General features: G+C 43.1%; 1 protein-coding gene across 3 annotated transcripts in view; it reads right to left on the reverse strand.

The window, feature by feature from the left end:
• Window positions 1–13166: 13166 nt before the first annotated feature.
• Window positions 13167–20093, reverse strand: part of mapk8ip1b (mitogen-activated protein kinase 8 interacting protein 1b) — a 32636-nt gene continuing 25709 nt past the window's right edge. For 2 of the 3 annotated variants that reach the window (XM_058401584.1, XM_058401585.1), the window contains exons 7-12: window positions 17368–17543; window positions 17162–17268; window positions 16350–16466; window positions 15921–15991; window positions 15738–15836; window positions 14681–15339 (exon numbers count right to left, since the gene is read on the reverse strand). In XM_058401584.1, coding sequence (XP_058257567.1) covers window positions 15267–15339; window positions 15738–15836; window positions 15921–15991; window positions 16350–16466; window positions 17162–17268; window positions 17368–17543 — 643 coding nt within the window. In that variant the 3' untranslated portion in view covers window positions 14681–15266. Of the gene's footprint in view, window positions 14643–14680; window positions 15340–15737; window positions 15837–15920; window positions 15992–16349; window positions 16467–17161; window positions 17269–17367; window positions 17544–20093 lie in introns of those variants that run through there. The other variant, XR_009205915.1, reaches the window with a different exon arrangement.

Raw genomic sequence — 20093 nt, forward strand, 5'->3', positions numbered from 1 at the left:
TTTATGAAGAAGCGAGGAGCGAGGATGAGCCACTGAAATGGTTCAGATCATCATTTTTCATCACAACTCACGTGTTCTCTGAAAGGTTTGATGTTTGAGAAGTACTGTATGTGTGGCTGACATGCAGATATACAGCTCCTAGCATATGGACACTCTGTGGTCAAAAGTTTGTGCACCCCTGACTATCAAACCTATATGTCCTAAACTGGTTTGAAGCTGGGCAGTACGGTGGCTTAGTGGTTAGTACTGTTGCCTCACCGCAAGAAGGTACTGGGTTTGAATCCTGGGTTTGAACGGGCAGGGGCCTTTTTGTGTGGAGTTTGCATGTTACTCAGGGGTACTCCGGTTTCCTCCCACAGTCCAAAAATATGTACATTAGGTTGATTGGTAATTCTAAATTGCCCATAGGAGCGAGTGTGTGTGTTGTCTGTCTGTATGTGTGGTCCTGTTATGGACTGGTGACCTGTCCAGGGTGTACCCTTGCCTTTTGCCCAATGTGTGCTGGGATAGGCTCCAGCAGATCCCTGTGACTTTAATTAGGAATAAAGCGGGTATAGATAATGGATGAATGGATGGTTTGAATAGTCAGTGACACTACAACCCCTGTTCCAGCATGACAAATGTCCCTGTGGACAAAGCAGCTCCATGAGGACATGGTGTGGAGGTAAAGTTTTGGAATGGAAGAACTTGAGTGTCCTGCACAGAGCCCTTACTCTGACTCAATCCCACCGGACACCTCCGGCACGAACAGGAACTGGAGCTTCCTCAACATCCCAAAATCAGTGTCTGATCTCACTAATGTTCAGGCTGTTTTCTACCATAAGACATGTTGAATATAGTGATATACTGTATTATGGATCTAATGCAAGTCAGTATTAAGATTACAAGATCCAGGAAAGACACTAGAACCTACGCCAACTCAAGCAGCTTAATGAATTGACCAGTCATAGCAAGAGCGAAGGTGAGAAACGATTTTTATGCTTTTATGGAGGAGATCCTGGTGTGTGGTTACACAAGTGAGCGATGACTAAATGTTTATGTTTATGTGCTAAAAAAAATCATGTGGGAAGCAAATGTTTGCCAGGAAGCTTCATTGAAAAATGATTTGTCAGAAGAGGTGAGTGTAGACGTTAGTGTAGTAAAGCAAACAGCTATATGAGCCTCTGTCTTTCTCTGTCGAGCTACATGTCCCACTCCACAGCTCCGAGTGTTCATGTGTCTCCAGTGTGACCACTTCTACTTTCCGGACTTGCCTGATCTGTCCAGATGTTCTACCCCTGGCTTGGTGGTGCTCACTGCGGTTGGATCTGAGTGGACACCCTGTGACCCAGGGGACTACTGTGGACAGAACGACTTGGAGACTATCAGGCCGTCTCTGAACTGTCATTGCATCGGTCAGCTTTCAGCAGGAAGGAGCTAAGTCTATAATGACCTCAGAAACTACACTGACCTAAGGAGCTCTTGGTTGCTGTTGCAGAAAGGACATTATTTAGTTACATTTACATTATTTACTGTCCAGTGTCACCCAAATGAAGATGAGGTTTCCTTCTGACCCAGGTTCCTCTCAAGGTTTCTTCCTCATATCATGAGGACAAAGCACATAAGTTAAATCTCATTAAATAAGCGATTAAGCGATCACCGCTGACTGGAAGATGTCGTCAAATCAGTGGTCACTGGTGCTGGACAGAAAGTGTGTGTGGATCCCAAGGACGAGCGGGATGATGTTTTCTGAATGAGAGATGAACAGGACTGAGTACTTTAAATGAAGTGAAACAAATCAGAAAAAACACAACACAACAACTGCTGACATCTGACTTAATTCTTCGGGATTAACTCCAGACGTTCTCTCAAGCAGCTTGATCCTTGAGATCCTGTTATTCAAAAAAAAAAACCCCACACAAAATGATCTATGTACCTGTATAAGGCATTAAGAGTGAGAGTTCACGTCAGCAGACATGACTTAAAGAAATGAAATGTGCATAATGACAAACATGCTCTGTGGTGTAATTAAAGGACTAACGATTCAGTCTTCCGAATCAGTCCCGAACGGAGACATGATCCGAAGCCGGAGCAGTAACCAGACCAGCAGGCTGATATTACAAACAGGCTTTCGGGTTCCTCGTAATGATGTGTTCGTGAAATGAAACAGATGTTATGGCTTTGAATGAAAATTTCTGCCCACATCCAGAGTGCTTCCATAAAGGAAGATAAATGATCACATGGCATGGACCGGACCTCTCGGCACCGTGCAAGTGGAAAAAGTCGCCTCACATTTTACCCCAGAAATTGTGCTCCCTTTATCCCTCCAGTGAAGCAGCGTGTAAACCACCAGACTAAATCATCACATGACTGCGTCCTCCAGTAATTCAGTGTGTCAAACTGACTTACTTGCGCGGTGTTTGATAGAGCAGGCATGTTTCTCTGTTATAATGAACAAAAGGACGTCACAGAGCTAAAAACCAGAAGTAGCCATCGTCTTGAAAACGATTTGTAAACATAATTAGAAGCAGGCCTTGGATATTGAACAGGTCCTGACTAATCCCAAACGGTCGCAGCAATGAGAAAGAGGTGCAGGTTTCATTCGTTTGTTTGTTCTGTTATGAGTCAGATTCAGCAATCCAATACGGAGAACATTGGGCGTGAGGTGAGAACACACTCATCAACACACATTTCCAGTGGATATTTAGCACCCCCTGGGAGGGCATTGGTGGCTCAGTGGTAGGTTTCTTGCCTACTATGCGGAAGGGTTCGATTCCCAGCCAATGCCCAAACGCCCACCACTGGATGCAGTGCCGGTCCCAAGCCCGGATAAAATGGGAGGGTTGTGTCAGCAGGGGGCTTCTGACATAAACCTGTGCCAAGTTGTTGTGTGGACCAGTTGGTCCTCTGTGGAGACCCCTCACACACAGGGAGCAGCCGAAAGAACAACAACATTTAGCATCCCCTGGACGTTGGAGGAAACCGGAGAACCTGAAGGAAACCCACATGGATACTGGGAGAATATGAACATATCAAGCTGACGGTAACCTGAGCACAGGACGAACCAGGCAACCTGGAGCTGTGACCTCATTCGTGTGATGTCATATAAGAAGGTGTGGTCAGCATCAAACAGGAACTTGATTTATATGATTTCGTCTAATGTGTCAGTTTACACACACACAGGAGTAGGATTCGAAAGGTTTTTGCAAATTATGGAATTTTCTTGAATACTAAATTCCGTCTACAAATGATCATTAAACAATTTACAAATTAATTTTGATCTGTTTGCTAAACAAAGTCAAATATTAGAATGTGTTGATGAATTTGGAGAAGACGTTTTCATGTTTTGGATTCTCTACATTGTCTGTAGTGTGTGTGTGTGTGTGTCCAGAGTGTCCCCCTGCCTTGTACCCTCAAGTCCCTTGGGATAGACCCCCGACTCCTTGCAAGCCTGTGATGGATAAGTGCTCCAGAAAATGGATGGATGAACAGAGGGATTCTAAGCTAATGAAAATATTCTTTGCTAAATTACCAAACTGCATAAATCATAAAACGGTTTCTGTAATGTTTCACAGGTTTTATATTTTTCTCTAAGAAAACTTGCACGTAATGGAAAAAAATAAGCCCCAGTTCATGTGAATGAACTCTACTTCCCGTCTCCCGTCTTGTCTTTGGTCTCTTATATCTTAATATATTTGTAGATCTCTCCGCTGAGTGATACATTTCAGGATTTACTCAATCAATAAATCCTCTGAATCTTTTTTTTTGTAGCTGCAGATCTGATTTACATCAGACACGGCAGAGCTGATGAGGGCAGATGGTTTTATACGGTACTACCCCACACCCCACACCCCAGGGTTTTTTGTCTGATGCTCCTCTTAGCCCCTGAACTATTGAACCAGTATGAGAATGTCTTTACTGATAGAAACTTCAAAGCCTTTCTGTAAGGTGCCTGTGGATGAGAGCGTCGGCCAAGTGCCATAAAAGTAAAGTATGATTGTAAATGTCTGGACTTTGATCAGAGTTTCAGCGCTGTCAGATGTGCGGGTCTCTACGGTACAGTTCAGGTGTGAGTTCTAGATATTAGATAAAAGATATTAGTCTGTTTCACTATTATTCTTTTTTTTTTCTCACTAAGACTGAATGAAACGAGATTACAGCAGGCCCTGAGGCTCCTGAGTGACAACACTGACCTCTAGTGGCCAGGTTGGGACAAGTGCACTTTATTTTATATTAAATTAACATTGGATAAGATTAGTAAATCCTTTTTTTGTTGTTGTCCCGTAGGTGGGGCTAACATTTTAATGATTTCTTTTTTCCCCCTTTTTAGCCCATCTCCCCATTAACGCCCATGTTATCTAAGCTCCACCCCAGGATTTTAGGCCCCATAGAAAAGAGCATGATTAAATAAAATGAAATAAAATAAAATAAAATAAAATAAAATACAATTTTTAAAATTAATTTAATTTTAACAAGTTTTCTGGAACGAAATTCAATTTTCTCAAAAGAATTTCTTAGGCCTGAACCTTACAATTGTTATTTATTTATTTATTTATTTATTTATTTACTTTAATCCCGTTCTATATAATCTTTTAGGCAATGTATAAAGTAAGAGAGAAAGAAAAAAAAACCCTGAATCATCTATTACACCTTTAATATATTTCTTGGATTCTAAGAGTTTCATTCATAATTAATATAAAAAACACGATTTTTTTTAATGCAACGTATAATAAAGTGCTAACTAATAATTGATCCTTTTTAATTAATTCTGATCTGTTATATCACACACGCACACACATACAAAAAAACAACAACAATAACACCACGTCCTTTCTGGACTTCCGTAAACACGGCATGGTTGCCATAGTAACAACGCCTCCGCCAGGACCTTCCACATATAGCGGTTAAAACGTGTAATCGTTGGTGTAAAGTTTTCTGTAAGGATTTATTATTATTATTATTATTATTATTATTATTATTACTGTTGTTGTTGTTGATGTTGTTGTTGATGGCACCTGTTAGTGGGTGGGATATATTAGGCAGCAAGTGAACATTTTGTCCTCAAAGTTGATGTGTTAGAAGCAGGAAAAATGGACAAGTGTAAGGATTTGAGCGAGTTTGACGAAGGGCCAAATTGTGATGTCTAGACCACTGGATCAGAGCATCTCCAAAACTGCAGCTCTTGTGGGGTGTTCCTGGTCTGCAGTGGTCAGTATCTATCAAAAGTGGTCCAAGGAAGGAACAGTGGTGAACTGGCGACAGGATCATGGGTGGTCAAGGCTCATTGATGCACGTGGGGAGTGAAGGCTGGACTGTGTGATCCGATCCAACAGACGAGTTACTGTTGCTCAAATTGCTAAAGAAGTTAATGCTGGTTCTGATAGAAAGGTGTCAGAATACACAGTGCAGGACGAGTCAGGACTGTTTAGGCAGCAAAAGGGGAACCAACACAATATTTGGCAGGTGGTCATAATGTTATGACTGATCAGTGTATAATCCTATGGGAGGGATAATAATTTACTCTTCTGTTTGATTGTGTTGCAGTAAAGTTGTTCTGGTCCATCATGTCCCTCAGAAGCGGCACTTTAATCGGGTTGTTTCTGGTCCTGGTTCTGATTGGAGGAGCTCTAAACACACCAGTTAGAGAAAGGTAGGATTTAATGACCTTGTGGATTAACAGTTCACTCTGCATGAGAGAAAAACACACACTGTGTAACACTAAGTGTGTAAAGTGTGTGTTATTCCTCTGTGCTGCAGAGAGACAATGAATGAAAACACACCTCTGGACCTGCTGTTCGATCCTGAATCTTTTACAGACCAATTTACTCTGATGGACGGTGAGAATATTCATCTATTTAATCTTGTTAATTCTTAGATAAATGTGTTTCAATTAAATAGGAATGAAGATGAATGAATGTTATATTTTGTTTGTGTTATCACTACTATCATTATCAGCAGTAGAATGAGGAAGAGGAAGAGGAGGAAGAGGTGGACATGTAGTAGTAGCAGCTTAGTGCTTAAGATGTTGAACTAGTGCTCAGAAGGTTGTGAGCTCAAACTCCAGCACTGCCAAACTGCTTCAATGTATAAAAGAGATGGTAGAAGTAGATTGTCATCTGCCAAAGCAGTAAATGAGGAAGAAGAGGATATGTAGGAGTAATATAATGGAAGGAGTAAGAGGATATGTAGTAGAAAGTGGTAGTAGCATGTACTGGTCCAGCTTGGAAGAACATTAATTCTAGTGACTCAAAGATAAAAGTCAGTTTCTCTGATCTCAGTCCCACTTGGCATCAGAGACACATGATTAATAACCAGTGGTGTTCTGCTTCTGCTGTTTATCATGTTGATTTAACAAACACACCTTTCTTAATGAAGTGAAGAGGATATAAAGGAGCAGGAGGAGATGTAAAGTAGTAGTAGGAGGAGCAGGAGCAGGAGGAGAAGGAACAGGAGGAGGAAAAAGATGTAAAGTAGTAGTAGTAGTTGTTAGTGTTGTAGTAGGAGGAGGAGGAGAAAGAAGAGGAGGAGGAGGAGATGTAAAGTAGTAGTAGTAGTAGGAGGAGGAGGAGGAGATGTAAAGTAGAAGGAGTAGTAGTAGGAGAAGGAGGAGGAATAGGAGGAAGAGGAAAAGCAGATGTAAAGTAGTAGTAGTAGGAGGAGGAGGAGGAGGAGGAGGAGGAGGAGATGTAACGTAGTAGTAGTAGGAGGAGGAGGAGGAGGAGGAGGAGGAGATGTAACGTAGTAGTAGTAGGAGGAGGAGGAGGAGGAGGAGGAGATGTAAAGTAGTCGTAGTAGTAGTAGTAAGAGGAGGAGGAGGAGGAGGAGGAGGAGATGTAACATAGTAGGAGTAGTAGCAGTAGTAGTAGTAGGAGGAGGAGGAGGAGGAGATGTAAATTAGTAGTAGTAGTAGTAGGAGGAGGAGGAGGAGGAGGAGGAGGAGATGTAACTTAGTAAGAGTAGTAGCAGTAGTAGTAGTAGGAGGAGGAGGAGGAGGAGATGTAAAGTAGTAGTAGTAGGAGGAGGAGGAGGAGGAGATGTAAAGTAGTAGTAGTAGGAGGAGGAGGAGGAGGAGATGTAAAGTAGTAGTAGTAGTAGTAGGAGGAGGAGGAGGAGATGTAACAGTAGGAGTAGTAGCAGTAGTAGTAGTAGGAGGAGGAGGAGGAGATGTAAAGTAGTAGTAGTAGTAGTAGGAGGAGGAGGAGGAGGAGGAGGAGGAGATGTAACATAGTAGGAGTAGTAGCAGTAGTAGTAGGAGGAGGAGGAGGAGGAGGAGGAGGAGATGTAACATAGTAGGAGTAATAGCAGTAGTAGTAGTAGTAGTAGTAGTAGTAGTAGGAGGAGGAGATGTAAAGTAGTAGTAGTAGTAGTAGGAGGAGGAGGAGGAGGAGATGTAACAGTAGGAGTAGTAGCAGTCGTAGGAGGAGGAGGAGGAGGAGGAGATGTAACAGTAGGAGTAGTAGCAGTAGTAGTAGTAGGAGGAGGAGCAGGAGGAGGAGGAGGAGATGTAACGTAGTAGGAGTAGTAGTAGTAGTAGGAGGAGGAGGAGGAGGAGGAGGAGATGTAACAGTAGGAGTAGTAGCAGTAGTAGTAGTAGGAGGAGGAGCAGGAGGAGGAGGAGGAGATGTAATGTAGTAGGAGTAGTAGTAGTAGTAGGAGGAGGAGGAGGAGGAGGAGGAGATGTAACATAGTAGGAGTAGTAGCAGTAGTAGTAGTAGTAGGAGGAGGAGGAGGAGGAGGAGATGTAAAGTAGTAGTAGTAGTAGGAGGAGGAGGAGGAGGAGGAGATGTAATATAGTAGGAGTAGTAGCAGTAGTAGGAGGAGGAGGAGGAGATGTAAAGTAGTAGTAGGAGGAGGAGGAGGAGGAGATGTAACATAGTAGGAGTAGTAGCAGTAGTAGTAGTAGTAGTAGTAGTAAGAGGAGGAGGAGGAGGAGGAGGAGATGTAACATAGTAGGAGTAGTAGCAGTAGTAGTAGTAGTAGTAGTAGTAGTAGTAAGAGGAGGAGGAGGAGGAGGAGGAGATGTAATATAGTAGGAGTAGTAGCAGTAGTAGTAGTAGTAGTAGGAGGAGGAGGAGGAGGAGATGTAATATAGTAGGAGTAGTAGCAGTAGTAGTAGTAGTAGTAGGAGGAGGAGGAGGAGGAGATGTAAAGTAGTAGTAGTAGTAGTAGTAGTAGTAGTAAGAGGAGGAGGAGGAGGAGGAGGAGATGTAATATAGTAGGAGTAGTAGCAGTAGTAGTAGTAGTAGTAGGAGGAGGAGGAGGAGATGTAATATAGTAGGAGTAGTAGCAGTAGTAGTAGTAGTAGTAGGAGGAGGAGGAGGAGGAGATGTAAAGTAGTAGTAGTAGTAGGAGGAGGAGGAGGAGGAGGAGATGTAAAGTAGTAGTAGTAGTAGTAGGAGGAGGAGGAGGAGGAGGAGGAGATGTAACATAGTAGGAGTAGTAGCAGTAGTAGTAGTAGTAGGAGGAGGAGGAGGAGGAGAAGATGTAATATAGTAGGAGTAGTAGCAGTAGTAGTAGTAGTAGGAGGAGGAGGAGGAGGAGGAGATGTAATATAGTAGGAGTAGTAGCAGTAGTAGTAGTAGTAGGAGGAGGAGATGTAATATAGTAGGAGTAGTAGCAGTAGTAGTAGTAGTAGTAGGAGGAGGAGGAGATGTAAAGTAGTAGTAGTAGTAGTAGTAGGAGGAGGAGGAGGAGGAGATGTAACATAGTAGGAGTAGTAGCAGTAGTAGTAGTAGTAGGAGGAGGAGGAGGAGGAGAAGATGTAATATAGTAGGAGTAGTAGCAGTAGTAGTAGTAGTAGGAGGAGGAGGAAGAGGAGAAGATGTAATATAGTAGGAGTAGTAGCAGTAGTAGTAGTAGTAGTAGGAGGAGGAGGAGGAGGAGGAGGAGATGTAATATAGTAGGAGTAGTAGCAGTAGTAGTAGTAGGAGGAGGAGGAGGAGGAGGAGGAGATGTAAAGTAGTAGTAGTAGTAGGAGGAGGAGGAGGAGGAGGAGGAGATGTAACATAGTAGGAGTAGTAGCAGTAGTAGTAGTAGTAGTAGGAGGAGGAGGAGGAGAAGATGTAATATAGTAGGAGTAGTAGCAGTAGTAGTAGTAGTAGGAGGAGGAGGAGGAGGAGGAGATGTAATATAGTAGGAGTAGTAGCAGTAGTAGTAGTAGTAGGAGGAGGAGGAGGAGGAGGAGGAGATGTAACATAGTAGGAGTAGTAGCAGTAGTAGTAGTAGTAGTAGGAGGAGGAGGAGGAGGAGATGTAATATAGTAGGAGTAGTAGCAGTAGTAGTAGTAGTAGGAGGAGGAGGAGGAGGAGGAGATGTAATATAGTAGGAGTAGTAGCAGTAGTAGTAGTAGTAGGAGGAGGAGGAGGAGGAGGAGGAGATGTAACATAGTAGGAGTAGTAGCAGTAGTAGTAGTAGTAGTAGGAGGAGGAGGAGGAGGAGATGTAATATAGTAGGAGTAGTAGCAGTAGTAGTAGTAGTAGTAAGAGGAGGAGGAGGAGGAGGAGGAGGAGGAGATGTAATATAGTAGGAGTAGTAGCAGTAGTAGTAGTAGTAGGAGGAGGAGATGTAATATAGTAGGAGTAGTAGCAGTAGTAGTAGTAGTAGGAGGAGGAGGAGGAGGAGAAGATGTAATATAGTAGGAGTAGTAGCAGTAGTAGTAGTAGTAGGAGGAGGAGGAAGAGGAGAAGATGTAATATAGTAGGAGTAGTAGCAGTAGTAGTAGTAGTAGTAGGAGGAGGAGGAGGAGGAGGAGGAGGAGGAGGAGATGTAATATAGTAGGAGTAGTAGCAGTAGTAGTAGTAGGAGGAGGAGGAGGAGGAGATGTAATATAGTAGGAGTAGTAGCAGTAGTAGTAGTAGTAGGAGGAGGAGGAGGAGATGTAAAGTAGTAGTAGTAGTAGGAGGAGGAGGAGGAGGAGGAGGAGATGTAACATAGTAGGAGTAGTAGCAGTAGTAGTAGTAGTAGTAGTAAGAGGAGGAGGAGGAGGAGATGTAATATAGTAGGAGTAGTAGCAGTAGTAGTAGTAGTAGGAGGAGGAGGAGGAGATGTAAAGTAGTAGTAGTAGTAGGAGGAGGAGGAGGAGGAGGAGGAGATGTAACATAGTAGGAGTAGTAGCAGTAGTAGTAGTAGTAGTAGTAAGAGGAGGAGGAGGAGGAGATGTAATATAGTAGGAGTAGTAGCAGTAGTAGTAGTAGTAGTAGGAGGAGGAGGAGGAGGAGGAGATGTAAAGTAGTAGTAGGAGGAGGAGGAGGAGGAGGAGATGTAAAGTAGAAGGAGTAGTAGTAGGAGGAGGAGGAGGAGATGTAAAGTAGAAGGAGTAGTAGTAGTAGGAGGAGGAGGAGGAGGAGGAGATGTAAAGTAGTAGTAGTAGTAGGAGGAGGAGGAGGAGGAGGAGGAGGAGGATATGTAAAGTAGAAGGAGTAGTAGGAGGAGGAGGAGATGTAAAGTAGTAGTAGTAGGAGGAGGAGGAGGAGGAGGAGGATATGTAAAGTAGAAGGAGTAGTAGTAGGAGGAGGAGGAGGAGATGTAAAGTAGTAGTAGTAGTAGGAGGAGGAGGAGGAGATGTAAAGTAGTAGTAGTAGTAGGAGGAGGAGGAGGAGATGTAAAGTAGTAGTAGTAGGAGGAGGAGGAGGAGGAGGAGGATATGTAAAGTAGAAGGAGTAGTAGTAGGAGGAGGAGGAGGAGATGTAAAGTAGTAGTAGTAGTAGGAGGAGGAGGAGGAGGAGATGTAAAGTAGAAGGAGTAGTAGTAGTAGGAGGAGGCGGAGATGTAAAGTAGAAAGAGTAGTAGTAGGAGGAGGAGGAGGAGATGTAAAGTAGTAGTAGTAGTAGGAGGAGATGTAAAGTAGTAGTAGTGGGAGGAGGAGGAGGAGATGTAAAGTAGTAGTAGGAGGAGGAGGAGGAGGAGGAGGATATGTAAAGTAGAAGGAGTAGTAGTAGGAGGAGATGTAAAGTAGAAGGAGTAGTAGTAGTAGGAGGAGGAGATGTAACATAGTAGGAGTAGTAGCAGTAGTAGGAGGAGGAGGAGGAGGAGGAGGAGGAGATGTAAAGTAGTAGTAGTAGTAGGAGGAGGAGGAGGAGAAGATGTAAAGTAGAAGGAGTAGTAGTAGGAGGAGGAGATGTAAAGTAGTAGTAGTAGGAGGAGGAGGAGGAGGAGGAGGAGATGTAAAGTAGAAGGAGTAGTAGTAGGAGGAGGAGGAGGAGGAGGAGGAGAGGTAAAGTAGTAGTAGTAGTAGGAGGAGGAGGAGGAGAAGATGTTAAGTAGAAGGAGTAGTAGTAGGAGGAGGAGGAGGAGATGTAAAGTAGTAGTAGTAGTAGGAGGAGGAGGAGGAGGAGGAGGAGGAGGAGGAGATGTAAAGTAGTAGTAGGAGGAGGAGGAGGAGATGTAAAGTAGTAGTAGTAGTAGGAGGAGGAGGAGATGTAAAGTAGTAGTAGTAGTAGTAGTAGGAGGAGGAGGAGGAGGATATGTAAAGTAGAAGGAGTAGTAGTAGGAGGAGGAGGAGGAGATGTAAAGTAGTAGTAGTAGGAGGAGGAGGAGGAGGAGGAGGATATGTAAAGTAGAAGGAGTAGTAGTAGGAGGAGGGGGAGGAGATGTAAAGTAGAAGGAGTAGTAGTAGGAGGAGGAGGAGGAGATGTAAAGTAGTAGTAGTAGTAGGAGGAGGAGGAGGAGATGTAAAGTAGAAGGAGTAGTAGTTGGAGGAGGAGATGTAAAGTAGTAGTAGTAGTAGTAGGAGGAGGAGGAGGAGGATATGTAAAGTAGAAGGAGTAGTAGTAGGAGAAGGAGGAGGAGATGTAAAGTAGTAGTAGTAGGAGGAGGAGGAGGAGGAGATGTAAAGTAGTAGTAGTAGTAGGAGGAGGAGGAGGAGGAGGAGGATATGTAAAGTAGAAGGAGTAGTAGTAGGAGAAGGAGGAGGAGATGTAAAGTAGTAGTAGTAGTAGGAGGAGGAGGAAGAGATGTAAAGTAGTAGTAGTAGTAGGAGGAGGAGGAGGATATGTAAAGTAGAAGGAGTAGTAGTAGGAGAAGGAGGAGGAGATGTAAAGTAGTAGTAGTAGGAGGAGGAGATGTAAAGTAGTAGTAGTAGTAGGAGGAGGAGGAGGAGGAGGAGGAGGAGGATATGTAAAGTAGTAGTAGTAGGAGGAGGAGGAGGAGATGTAAAGTAGTAGGAGGAGGAGGAGGAGGAGGAGGATATGTAAAGTAGAAGGAGTAGTAGTAGTAGAAGGAGGAGGAGATGTAAAGTAGTAGTAGTAGGAGGAGGAGGAGGATATGTAAAGTAGAAGGAGGAGGAGGAGGAGGAGGATATGTAAAGTAGAAGGAGTAGTAGTAGTAGTAGGAGGAGGAGATGTAAAGTAGTAGTAGGAGGAGGAGGAGGAGGAGGAGGAGGAGGATATGTAAAGTAGAAGGAGGAGGAGGAGGAGGAGGAGGAGGATATGTAAAGTAGAAGGAGTAGTAGGAGGAGGAGGAGGAGGAGGAGGAGGAGGAGGATATGTAAAGTAGAAGGAGGAGGAGGAGGAGGATATGTAAAGTAGAAGGAGTAGTAGGAGGAGGAGGAGGAGATGTAAAGTAGTAGTAGTAGGAGGAGGAGGAGGAGGAGGAGGATATGTAAAGTAGAAGGAGGAGGAGGAGGAGGAGGAGGAGGAGGATATGTAAAGTAGAAGTAGTAGGAGATGGAGGGTGTGTGGTGGTAGTAGTAAGTGACTAACTGCTCAGTAAGTGATAATAAACAGCCTCCTGCTTGGTTTTTATATGTTGCAGATTACGGAGTGAGACCAGTTCCACCTCGTGTGCCATCGTATCTCCTCAGCTCTGACTCGTCCGGATTAGAGGAAGATTAAATCCAGTGACCCAAAGAGTCCTGATCTCATTCTCCATAAGAGACTCAACTCAAACATGACATTAGAGATAAAATATCAAATAACCGGTTCTGTTTCTGCTTCTTATCAAACTGATTTAAGAATAATATCAGATACATATCATTAACTGACATTTATTTCACTCTCTAGTGTATAAACATGTAAAAATGTGCGGTATGAACTAAGAAAATGTACAATATAACATCAGAAAAAATCACCATCAGCGTAGAATGTAGTATGAGAACGTGTGTTTTTAGGAGAAAAAAACGAGAGAGCAGAGAAAGCCTTTTACTTGGCGTTGTTTAATCCCAGAATAAAATTTACAGATTTTTCCGAAATCATATTCACACTTTACAAAATGATTTATTACAATGAGCTCAGGAGTTCCCACAGGTCCGGAGGAATTTCATGAATTTCAGGGTTCAGACTAAAACAACAACAACAAAAACTTTCTGAACTGAAAACTTTCAAACTTTTAACGCAGATAAAACTCTTTTAGAAATCTTCAGTTGATAGAACGTGTGATGACTCTTAGCGTCATCGTGTCCGTCTGATACGTGTAATCTCTTAGCCCTTGTAAAATCAGCGACAGGACATACTCCTGTCCGCAAACACTCCCGTCTGACGCTGCATCGCTAAACTCATTCGGACTCACAGGCAGAACGCTGATGAGGAAATCAACCATGAAAAAAGGCACTATAGGAAATAAACCGATGACTCTTATTGTGAAATGTGCTTCCCAGATCAGAGTTAAATCCCTGTAGAAACAGGAAGAATAATCCGCTTTGATTTAAAGATCAATCATAACTCACCATCTCTGCAAACTCTTGCTCTAATATTCATATTAAAGCGCAGCCAGAAATAGACAGCAGTTTAACTTTGTGTAAGCTTTATAACTCACTCCTCAAACACTCAGACATTCAGCTCATTAGGATGTCATTTGTCCTCATCTGTTACATCTCCTCTCCCTCCTTCTCCTCGTCCTGCACTAACAGGACTTCCCCTGCCTAACTAGCTAGATCACTAGGCTAGCGTCTGGATCTGTTCATGTTCGAATTCCCATGCCATGTTACATCAAACAGGAAGTCTCAGATCTTCCCGTTTTACAGTTCCACACTGGAAATCTGAAATCACTCCATCTTCATCTTGTCCTCTACTCCTGTTTCTGAGTTCTCTGACCCCGACATTTATCCTTTTTTTTTTTTTAACAAATAAAACGGTGTCCTACAGCATCAGACAACAACCGGGAAGTGTGTCTGCGCTACTGAACGACGTGAGGCGCGTGTGATGGTGCAGACGATGTGGTTTACATCCTGCTGGTACTTCTGGTACGTGTTAGCTACAGTAAAGTGACCTCAGCGGAAGGATAAAGAAATTCATAATGAAATATCTTGAAATGAAATTGAACAGGGCAGTGCAGAAAAGCATCAGAGTCTGTTACTTGGAACTGAGATCGTTAATAATCAGCAACGCAGCGGCTGAGGAAATCCTTCGGTACCGTGCGATGTCCAGTCTGTCAGCACCAACTGCTGCACTGTAGATTAGATATGACTGTATAACTTCCAGCCATTGTTAATAAATAATATTCGGTTAAATCAGAGTAAGCTTTAGTGTCTGGAGCTCTAAAATACTGCAGAGGAGGAAGCGGGAACGTGTTCGTACGTCATGGTTAGTGGTGTATTTCAGACTACATGTTGATTAGTGCAGTCAGACGGTCCAGTCGGATTCCTTTTGGGTTTCATCTGTTGCTCCGTCGTTTCTGAAAAGTCTTCTCTCGACGATGTTCAGACGTCCTTAATCAGCCTGCTGTTTCTCCTAACGTGACAATGACAGTTTCATATATATATATATATATATATATATATATATATATATATATATATATATATATATATATATATATATATATATACATCTTAAGTTAGCACCAAACTAGTCTCAGAAGCCGGAGTGTTTGTGAACCATAATCATTTAACCTGTGACATTCTGTGTGGTTTTTCTGGTGAACTGCTTTCTATATATAGTAAAAGGTTTTCCTGTCTCGTCTGAAGAGCCAATCAGACGTCAATATTCTGAAAGACAGAAAAGTGTAGAGTGAACAGAGTGACCAGCGTACACCAGTGTTTCCTGTTTCCTGTGTAAATGCAGACATTTCGATTATGTGAAACCGATGATCTCAGAGTTTTCTGTGGCGCCATTAATAGCAGTGAGGTATAAAATAATATGTTTTACTCCATGTGAGTGTGATGTGATGATGAGTGTTCTTCAGTCAATCCAAACCCAATCCAGCTCTTTTCTTTTCTCTTGTTATATCAAATCCATAAGCATGTAACGCCGTCCTCTGTGTTAGTGTTTCGGTTACGTTACTGCTTCACCCGTCATGCAAAACAGTCCTCCTGTGTGATCTGTACACGGATCTGCTAGCAGTGCTGTGTTTATTTATTCCAGATAGATGTCTTCTGTTGGACAGGAAAACTCCACGAACTCTTTATAATACAGCTGGAATGCTTTCCTGTGACAGAGGACAAGATGAGGACAGTGTTATGTAGCAGTATCTGTTGTGTATCTATGTGAACGGTTCAGTTAGTGAGTATATTTGGCCACTTGCTAGCAAAAATTGTACCGGAACTGGTGGATCAGACAGATCTTTGCTAACAGCATAAATGCTAGAACATTTTAAATGTAATCAGCAGAAATGACTGGATTTATAAACAACCTGATGAGTGGATGAACTTTCTTCATAATAAAAAAAAATGTCTTTGGTCCAGTTCAGGTGAGATAATAACAAAATCGATAAATCCTACAGGGACTGATACTCTAGGTCCTCGAATAAATTGATAAAACAAAAATAGATGTAATATAAAGCGCTATTGAGAGCATAGAGAATTGAACTCGCTCGTAAATACACACCCCACAGCCTCAGCCAAGGCCTTGGTGGAGTTTTCAGACACGAACACGTGGCAGGCGAATCTCTGGTCTGCAGGATGTTTCGTGATGAAGCCAAAGTATCTGTAGGAAAGAGGAGAGAGAGGGATGATTCACTGGGATTAAAAAAGTCTAGAAAACATGACAGGATGGGGTGTTTGAGCTTACTTGTTGTTTTTCGGATGGTAGCCACAGAACGAGATGTTCTTCAGCTGGAAGAAGTGTCTGCATTGACTAGTCTGTGAACACATACACACACACACACACACACACAGAGGTCAACATATTTTCAGTAAACAAACAGGAAAAACAATGAACTTTAAAGGGGTGACTTTTTTTTTATTGGGCACCATATCCACGAAGATAAAGATCTCCAAAATTCTACTTTTATTAAGAATTTAAAAATTAAAAATGTAAAAATTTCACTTCAGGAATTTTTCATCTGACATGAAATCATGACAATATTTAAGAATAAATGCGTCACCTTTCACACATTATCTAGAAAACACCACTAGAGGGCCACAGAGACACATAACACTTAGGATAAAAAATAATTATACTGTGTGTGTGTGTGTGTGTGTGTGTGTGTGTGTTTACTCTGTCGTATGCTCCGTAATCGTCCTGCACGTCCAGTTTCACTCCTTTCATGTTGATTTCCAGTATGCAGGATGAAGGAGGATTATAATGCAGAGTCATCCTCCTGTTGTTGGCGACCTGGTAACACACACACACACAGGTCAACATATCTACAGTAAACACACACACACACACAGACACAAACACATATACACAAAGACTGCCACACACACACATACACACATTAAAACTGGCACACTCATATATACATATACATACACACACACACACACACACACAAAGACTGCCACACACACAGACACACACCACACACATAGAAGAACTGAGCTGAGGAAGTTGTGTTCAGAGCGTAGGGGCAGCTATGATGCAGCGCCCCTGGAGCAGAGAGGGGTTAAGAACCTTGCTTAATTGCCCCACTGTGGAGCTTGGTGGTGCTGGGGCATGAACCCTGATCAACAACCCAGAGCTTTAATCATTTGAACCACCACTGTATAGCAAATTCCAGCAAGTACAGGCTATTCATCTACTGTGAACCTGCTCTGTTACTATGGCAAAGCTACGTGTATTAGACAGACAGTCTCTGACCAGTGGTTCTAGGATTAGTTCTAATCCCAGGTCATGGACCACAGATGATCTAGTGGGCTGTGGACTTTTTCTGTGACATGAGTTTTGTATAAAACCTTCATGAAATTGAACTCCACACTCCTTCTCTCTCATTTCTACACTCTTATTGTGGTTATGTTGATCCGAAGCGATAATGTCATATCACAGCTCATGGTAATGACCGAACCAGACCAGACTTTCTGACCAACCTTCTGCATGGCGGCACAGAGCACCTCGTTTCCTTTGTGGTAGGGAACCTGGACAGAGCCGAGGAATTTCAGGCTGTACCTCTCTATCCAGTCTGCACTTCTCACTGCTTATAGAGGAAAGACAACAACAACAACAATGTTAAAATGACCAAACGCTAGTGAAACTTTCTGGATCACAGCAATGTTCTGATTTTTTTTTTATTTACCTTTTTTAATCGGCTCGGTCTCCTTGGTCACTTCGATGGCGTAGTAGGCGGGAAAGATCCCCCGCACTCCGGTGCGCATGTTGTAGCCTTCGTACCAGAAATCCTCTGCCTGGACCTCCACTAGTAAAGGATCGTCCACCTCCAGCTCCAACTCGTCCTCGTGCCGAGGGATAAACCTGTCAGAGGGAACAAAAGCCTGGTTCAGAAAGCATGAACTGGACTGACTGGGAATTGGTAGAACTGCTGTATGTATATATATATATATATATATATATATATATATATATATATATATATACACACACAGTATCTCACAAAAGTGAGTACACCCCTCACATTTTTGTAAATATTTTATTATATCTTTTCATGTGACAACACTGAAGAAATGACACTCTGCTACAATGTGAAGTAGTGAGTGTACAGCCTGTATAACAGTGTAAATTTGCTGTCCCCTCAAAATAACTCAACACACAGCCATTAATGTCTAAACCGTTGGCAACAAAAGTGAGTACACTCCTAAATGGAAATGTCCAAATTGGGCACAATTAGCCATTTACCCTCCCCAGTGTCATGTGACTTGTTAGTGTTACAAGGTCTCAGGTGTGAATGGGGAGCAGGTGTGTTAAATTTGGTGTTATCGCTCTCACACCCTCTCATACTGGTCACTGGAAGTTCAACATGGCACCTCATGGCAAAGAACTCTCTGAGGATCTGAAAAAAAGAATTGTTGCTCTACATAAAGATGGCCTAGGCTATAAGAAAATTGCCAAGACCCTGAAACTGAGCTGCAGCACGGTGGGCAAGACCATGTGTGTCATATCTGGAGGTTGTCTTTGGGAAATAGACGTATGAGTGATGCCAGCATTGCTGCAGAGGTTGAAGGGGTGGGGGGTCAGCCTGTCAGTGCTCAGACCATACGCCGCACACTGCATCAAATTGGTCTGCATGGCCGTCATCCCAGAAGGAAGCCTCTACTAAAGATGATGCACAAGAAAGCCCGCATACAGTTTGCTGAAGACAAGCACACTAAGGAAATGGATTACTGGAACCATGTCCTGTGGTCCAATGAGACCAAGATAAACCTATTTGGTTCAGATGATGTCGAGCGTGTGTGGGGGCAACCAGGTAAGGACTACAAAGACAAGTGTGTTTTGCCTACAGTCAAGCATGGTGGTGGGTGTGTCATGGTCTGGGCCTGCATGAGTGCTGCCGGCACTGGGGAGCTACAGTTCATTGAGGGAACCATGAATGCCAACATATACTGTGACATACTGAAGCAGAGCATGACCCCCCCCTTCGGAGACTGGGCCACAGGGCAGTATTCCAACATGATAACGACCCCAAACACATCTCCAAGATGACCACTGCCTTGCTAAAGAAGCTGAGGGTAAAGGTGATGGACTGGCCAAGCATGTCTCCAGACCTAAACCCTAAGGTGGGGGAGCGCAAGGTCTCTAACATCCACCAGCTCTGTGATGTCATCATGGAGGAGTGGAAGAAGACTCCAGTGGCAACCTGTGAAGCTCTGGTGAACGCCATGCCCAAGAGGGTTAAGGCAGTGCTGGAAAATAATGGTGGCCACACAATATATTGACACTTTGGGCCCAATTTGGACATTTCCACTTAGGGGTGTACTCACTTTTGTTGCCAACGGTTTAGACATTAATGGCTGTGTGCTGAGTTATTTTGAGGGGACAGCAAATTTACACTGTTATACAGGCTGTACACTCACTACTTTACATTGTAGCAGAGTGTCATTTCTTCAGTGTTGTCACATGAAAAGATATAATAAAATATTTACAAAAATGTGAGGGGTGTACTCACTTTTGTGAGATACTGTATATATGTATACTATACACTACTCACAAAAAGTTAAGGATATTTGGATTTTGGGTGAAATTTATGGAAAATGGAAAAAGTTCACGCTACAGTGATATTATATCATGAAAGTAGGGCATTTAAGTAGAAGCTGCAATGGTGATTTCTTCATCTCAAACAATTTATTGAAACAAAAGCCAACAGTGGTGGGTATACTACAACAAAAAATGTCAATGTCTCAATAATTTGTCATGTGCCCTTGACCATCAATTACAGCTTGACAACGACATCTCATGCTGTTCACGAGTTGACTTATTGTCTGCTGAGGCATGGCATTCCACTCTTCTTGAAGGGCGGCCCTCAGGTCATTGAGGTTCTGGGGTGCAGGGTTACGAGCCTCTACACGGTGACTCAGCTGGTTTTCTATGGGATTCAGGTCTGGAGAAAGTGCAGGCCTCTCCATTTGAGGTACCCCAGCCTCCAGCAGCCGTTCCCTAATGATGCGACCTTGATGAGCTGGAGCATTGTCGTCCATGAAGATGAAATTAGGCCTGTGTTGTTCATGCAGGGGCACAATGACTGGATTAATGATGTTATTCAGGTAGTATTGGCTTGTCACTGTACCATTCACAAGATGTAGGGCAGTTCTGTATTGAGTAGACACACCTGCCCAGACTCCAACATCGTTGGTGGCCATCATTTCTGCTCAACGTGAATCAACTTTCATCAGAGAACAGCACTGAGGCCCACTGCTCCCTCGTCCAGCATAAATGCTCCCTGGCCCGATGTCTGTGCCTGGTGGTGTGGTCAGGTACCCTTGCAGGTTGTCTTGCACACAGACCACGCTGAAGGTAACGGTTTCAAATGGTCTGACGTGACACTTGGGTGCCTCTCACCTCTCTTAAATG

The sequence above is a fragment of the Hemibagrus wyckioides genome, linkage group LG10, assembly GCF_019097595.1.
Source record: "Hemibagrus wyckioides isolate EC202008001 linkage group LG10, SWU_Hwy_1.0, whole genome shotgun sequence".
Classification (NCBI taxonomy): domain Eukaryota; kingdom Metazoa; phylum Chordata; class Actinopteri; order Siluriformes; family Bagridae; genus Hemibagrus; species Hemibagrus wyckioides.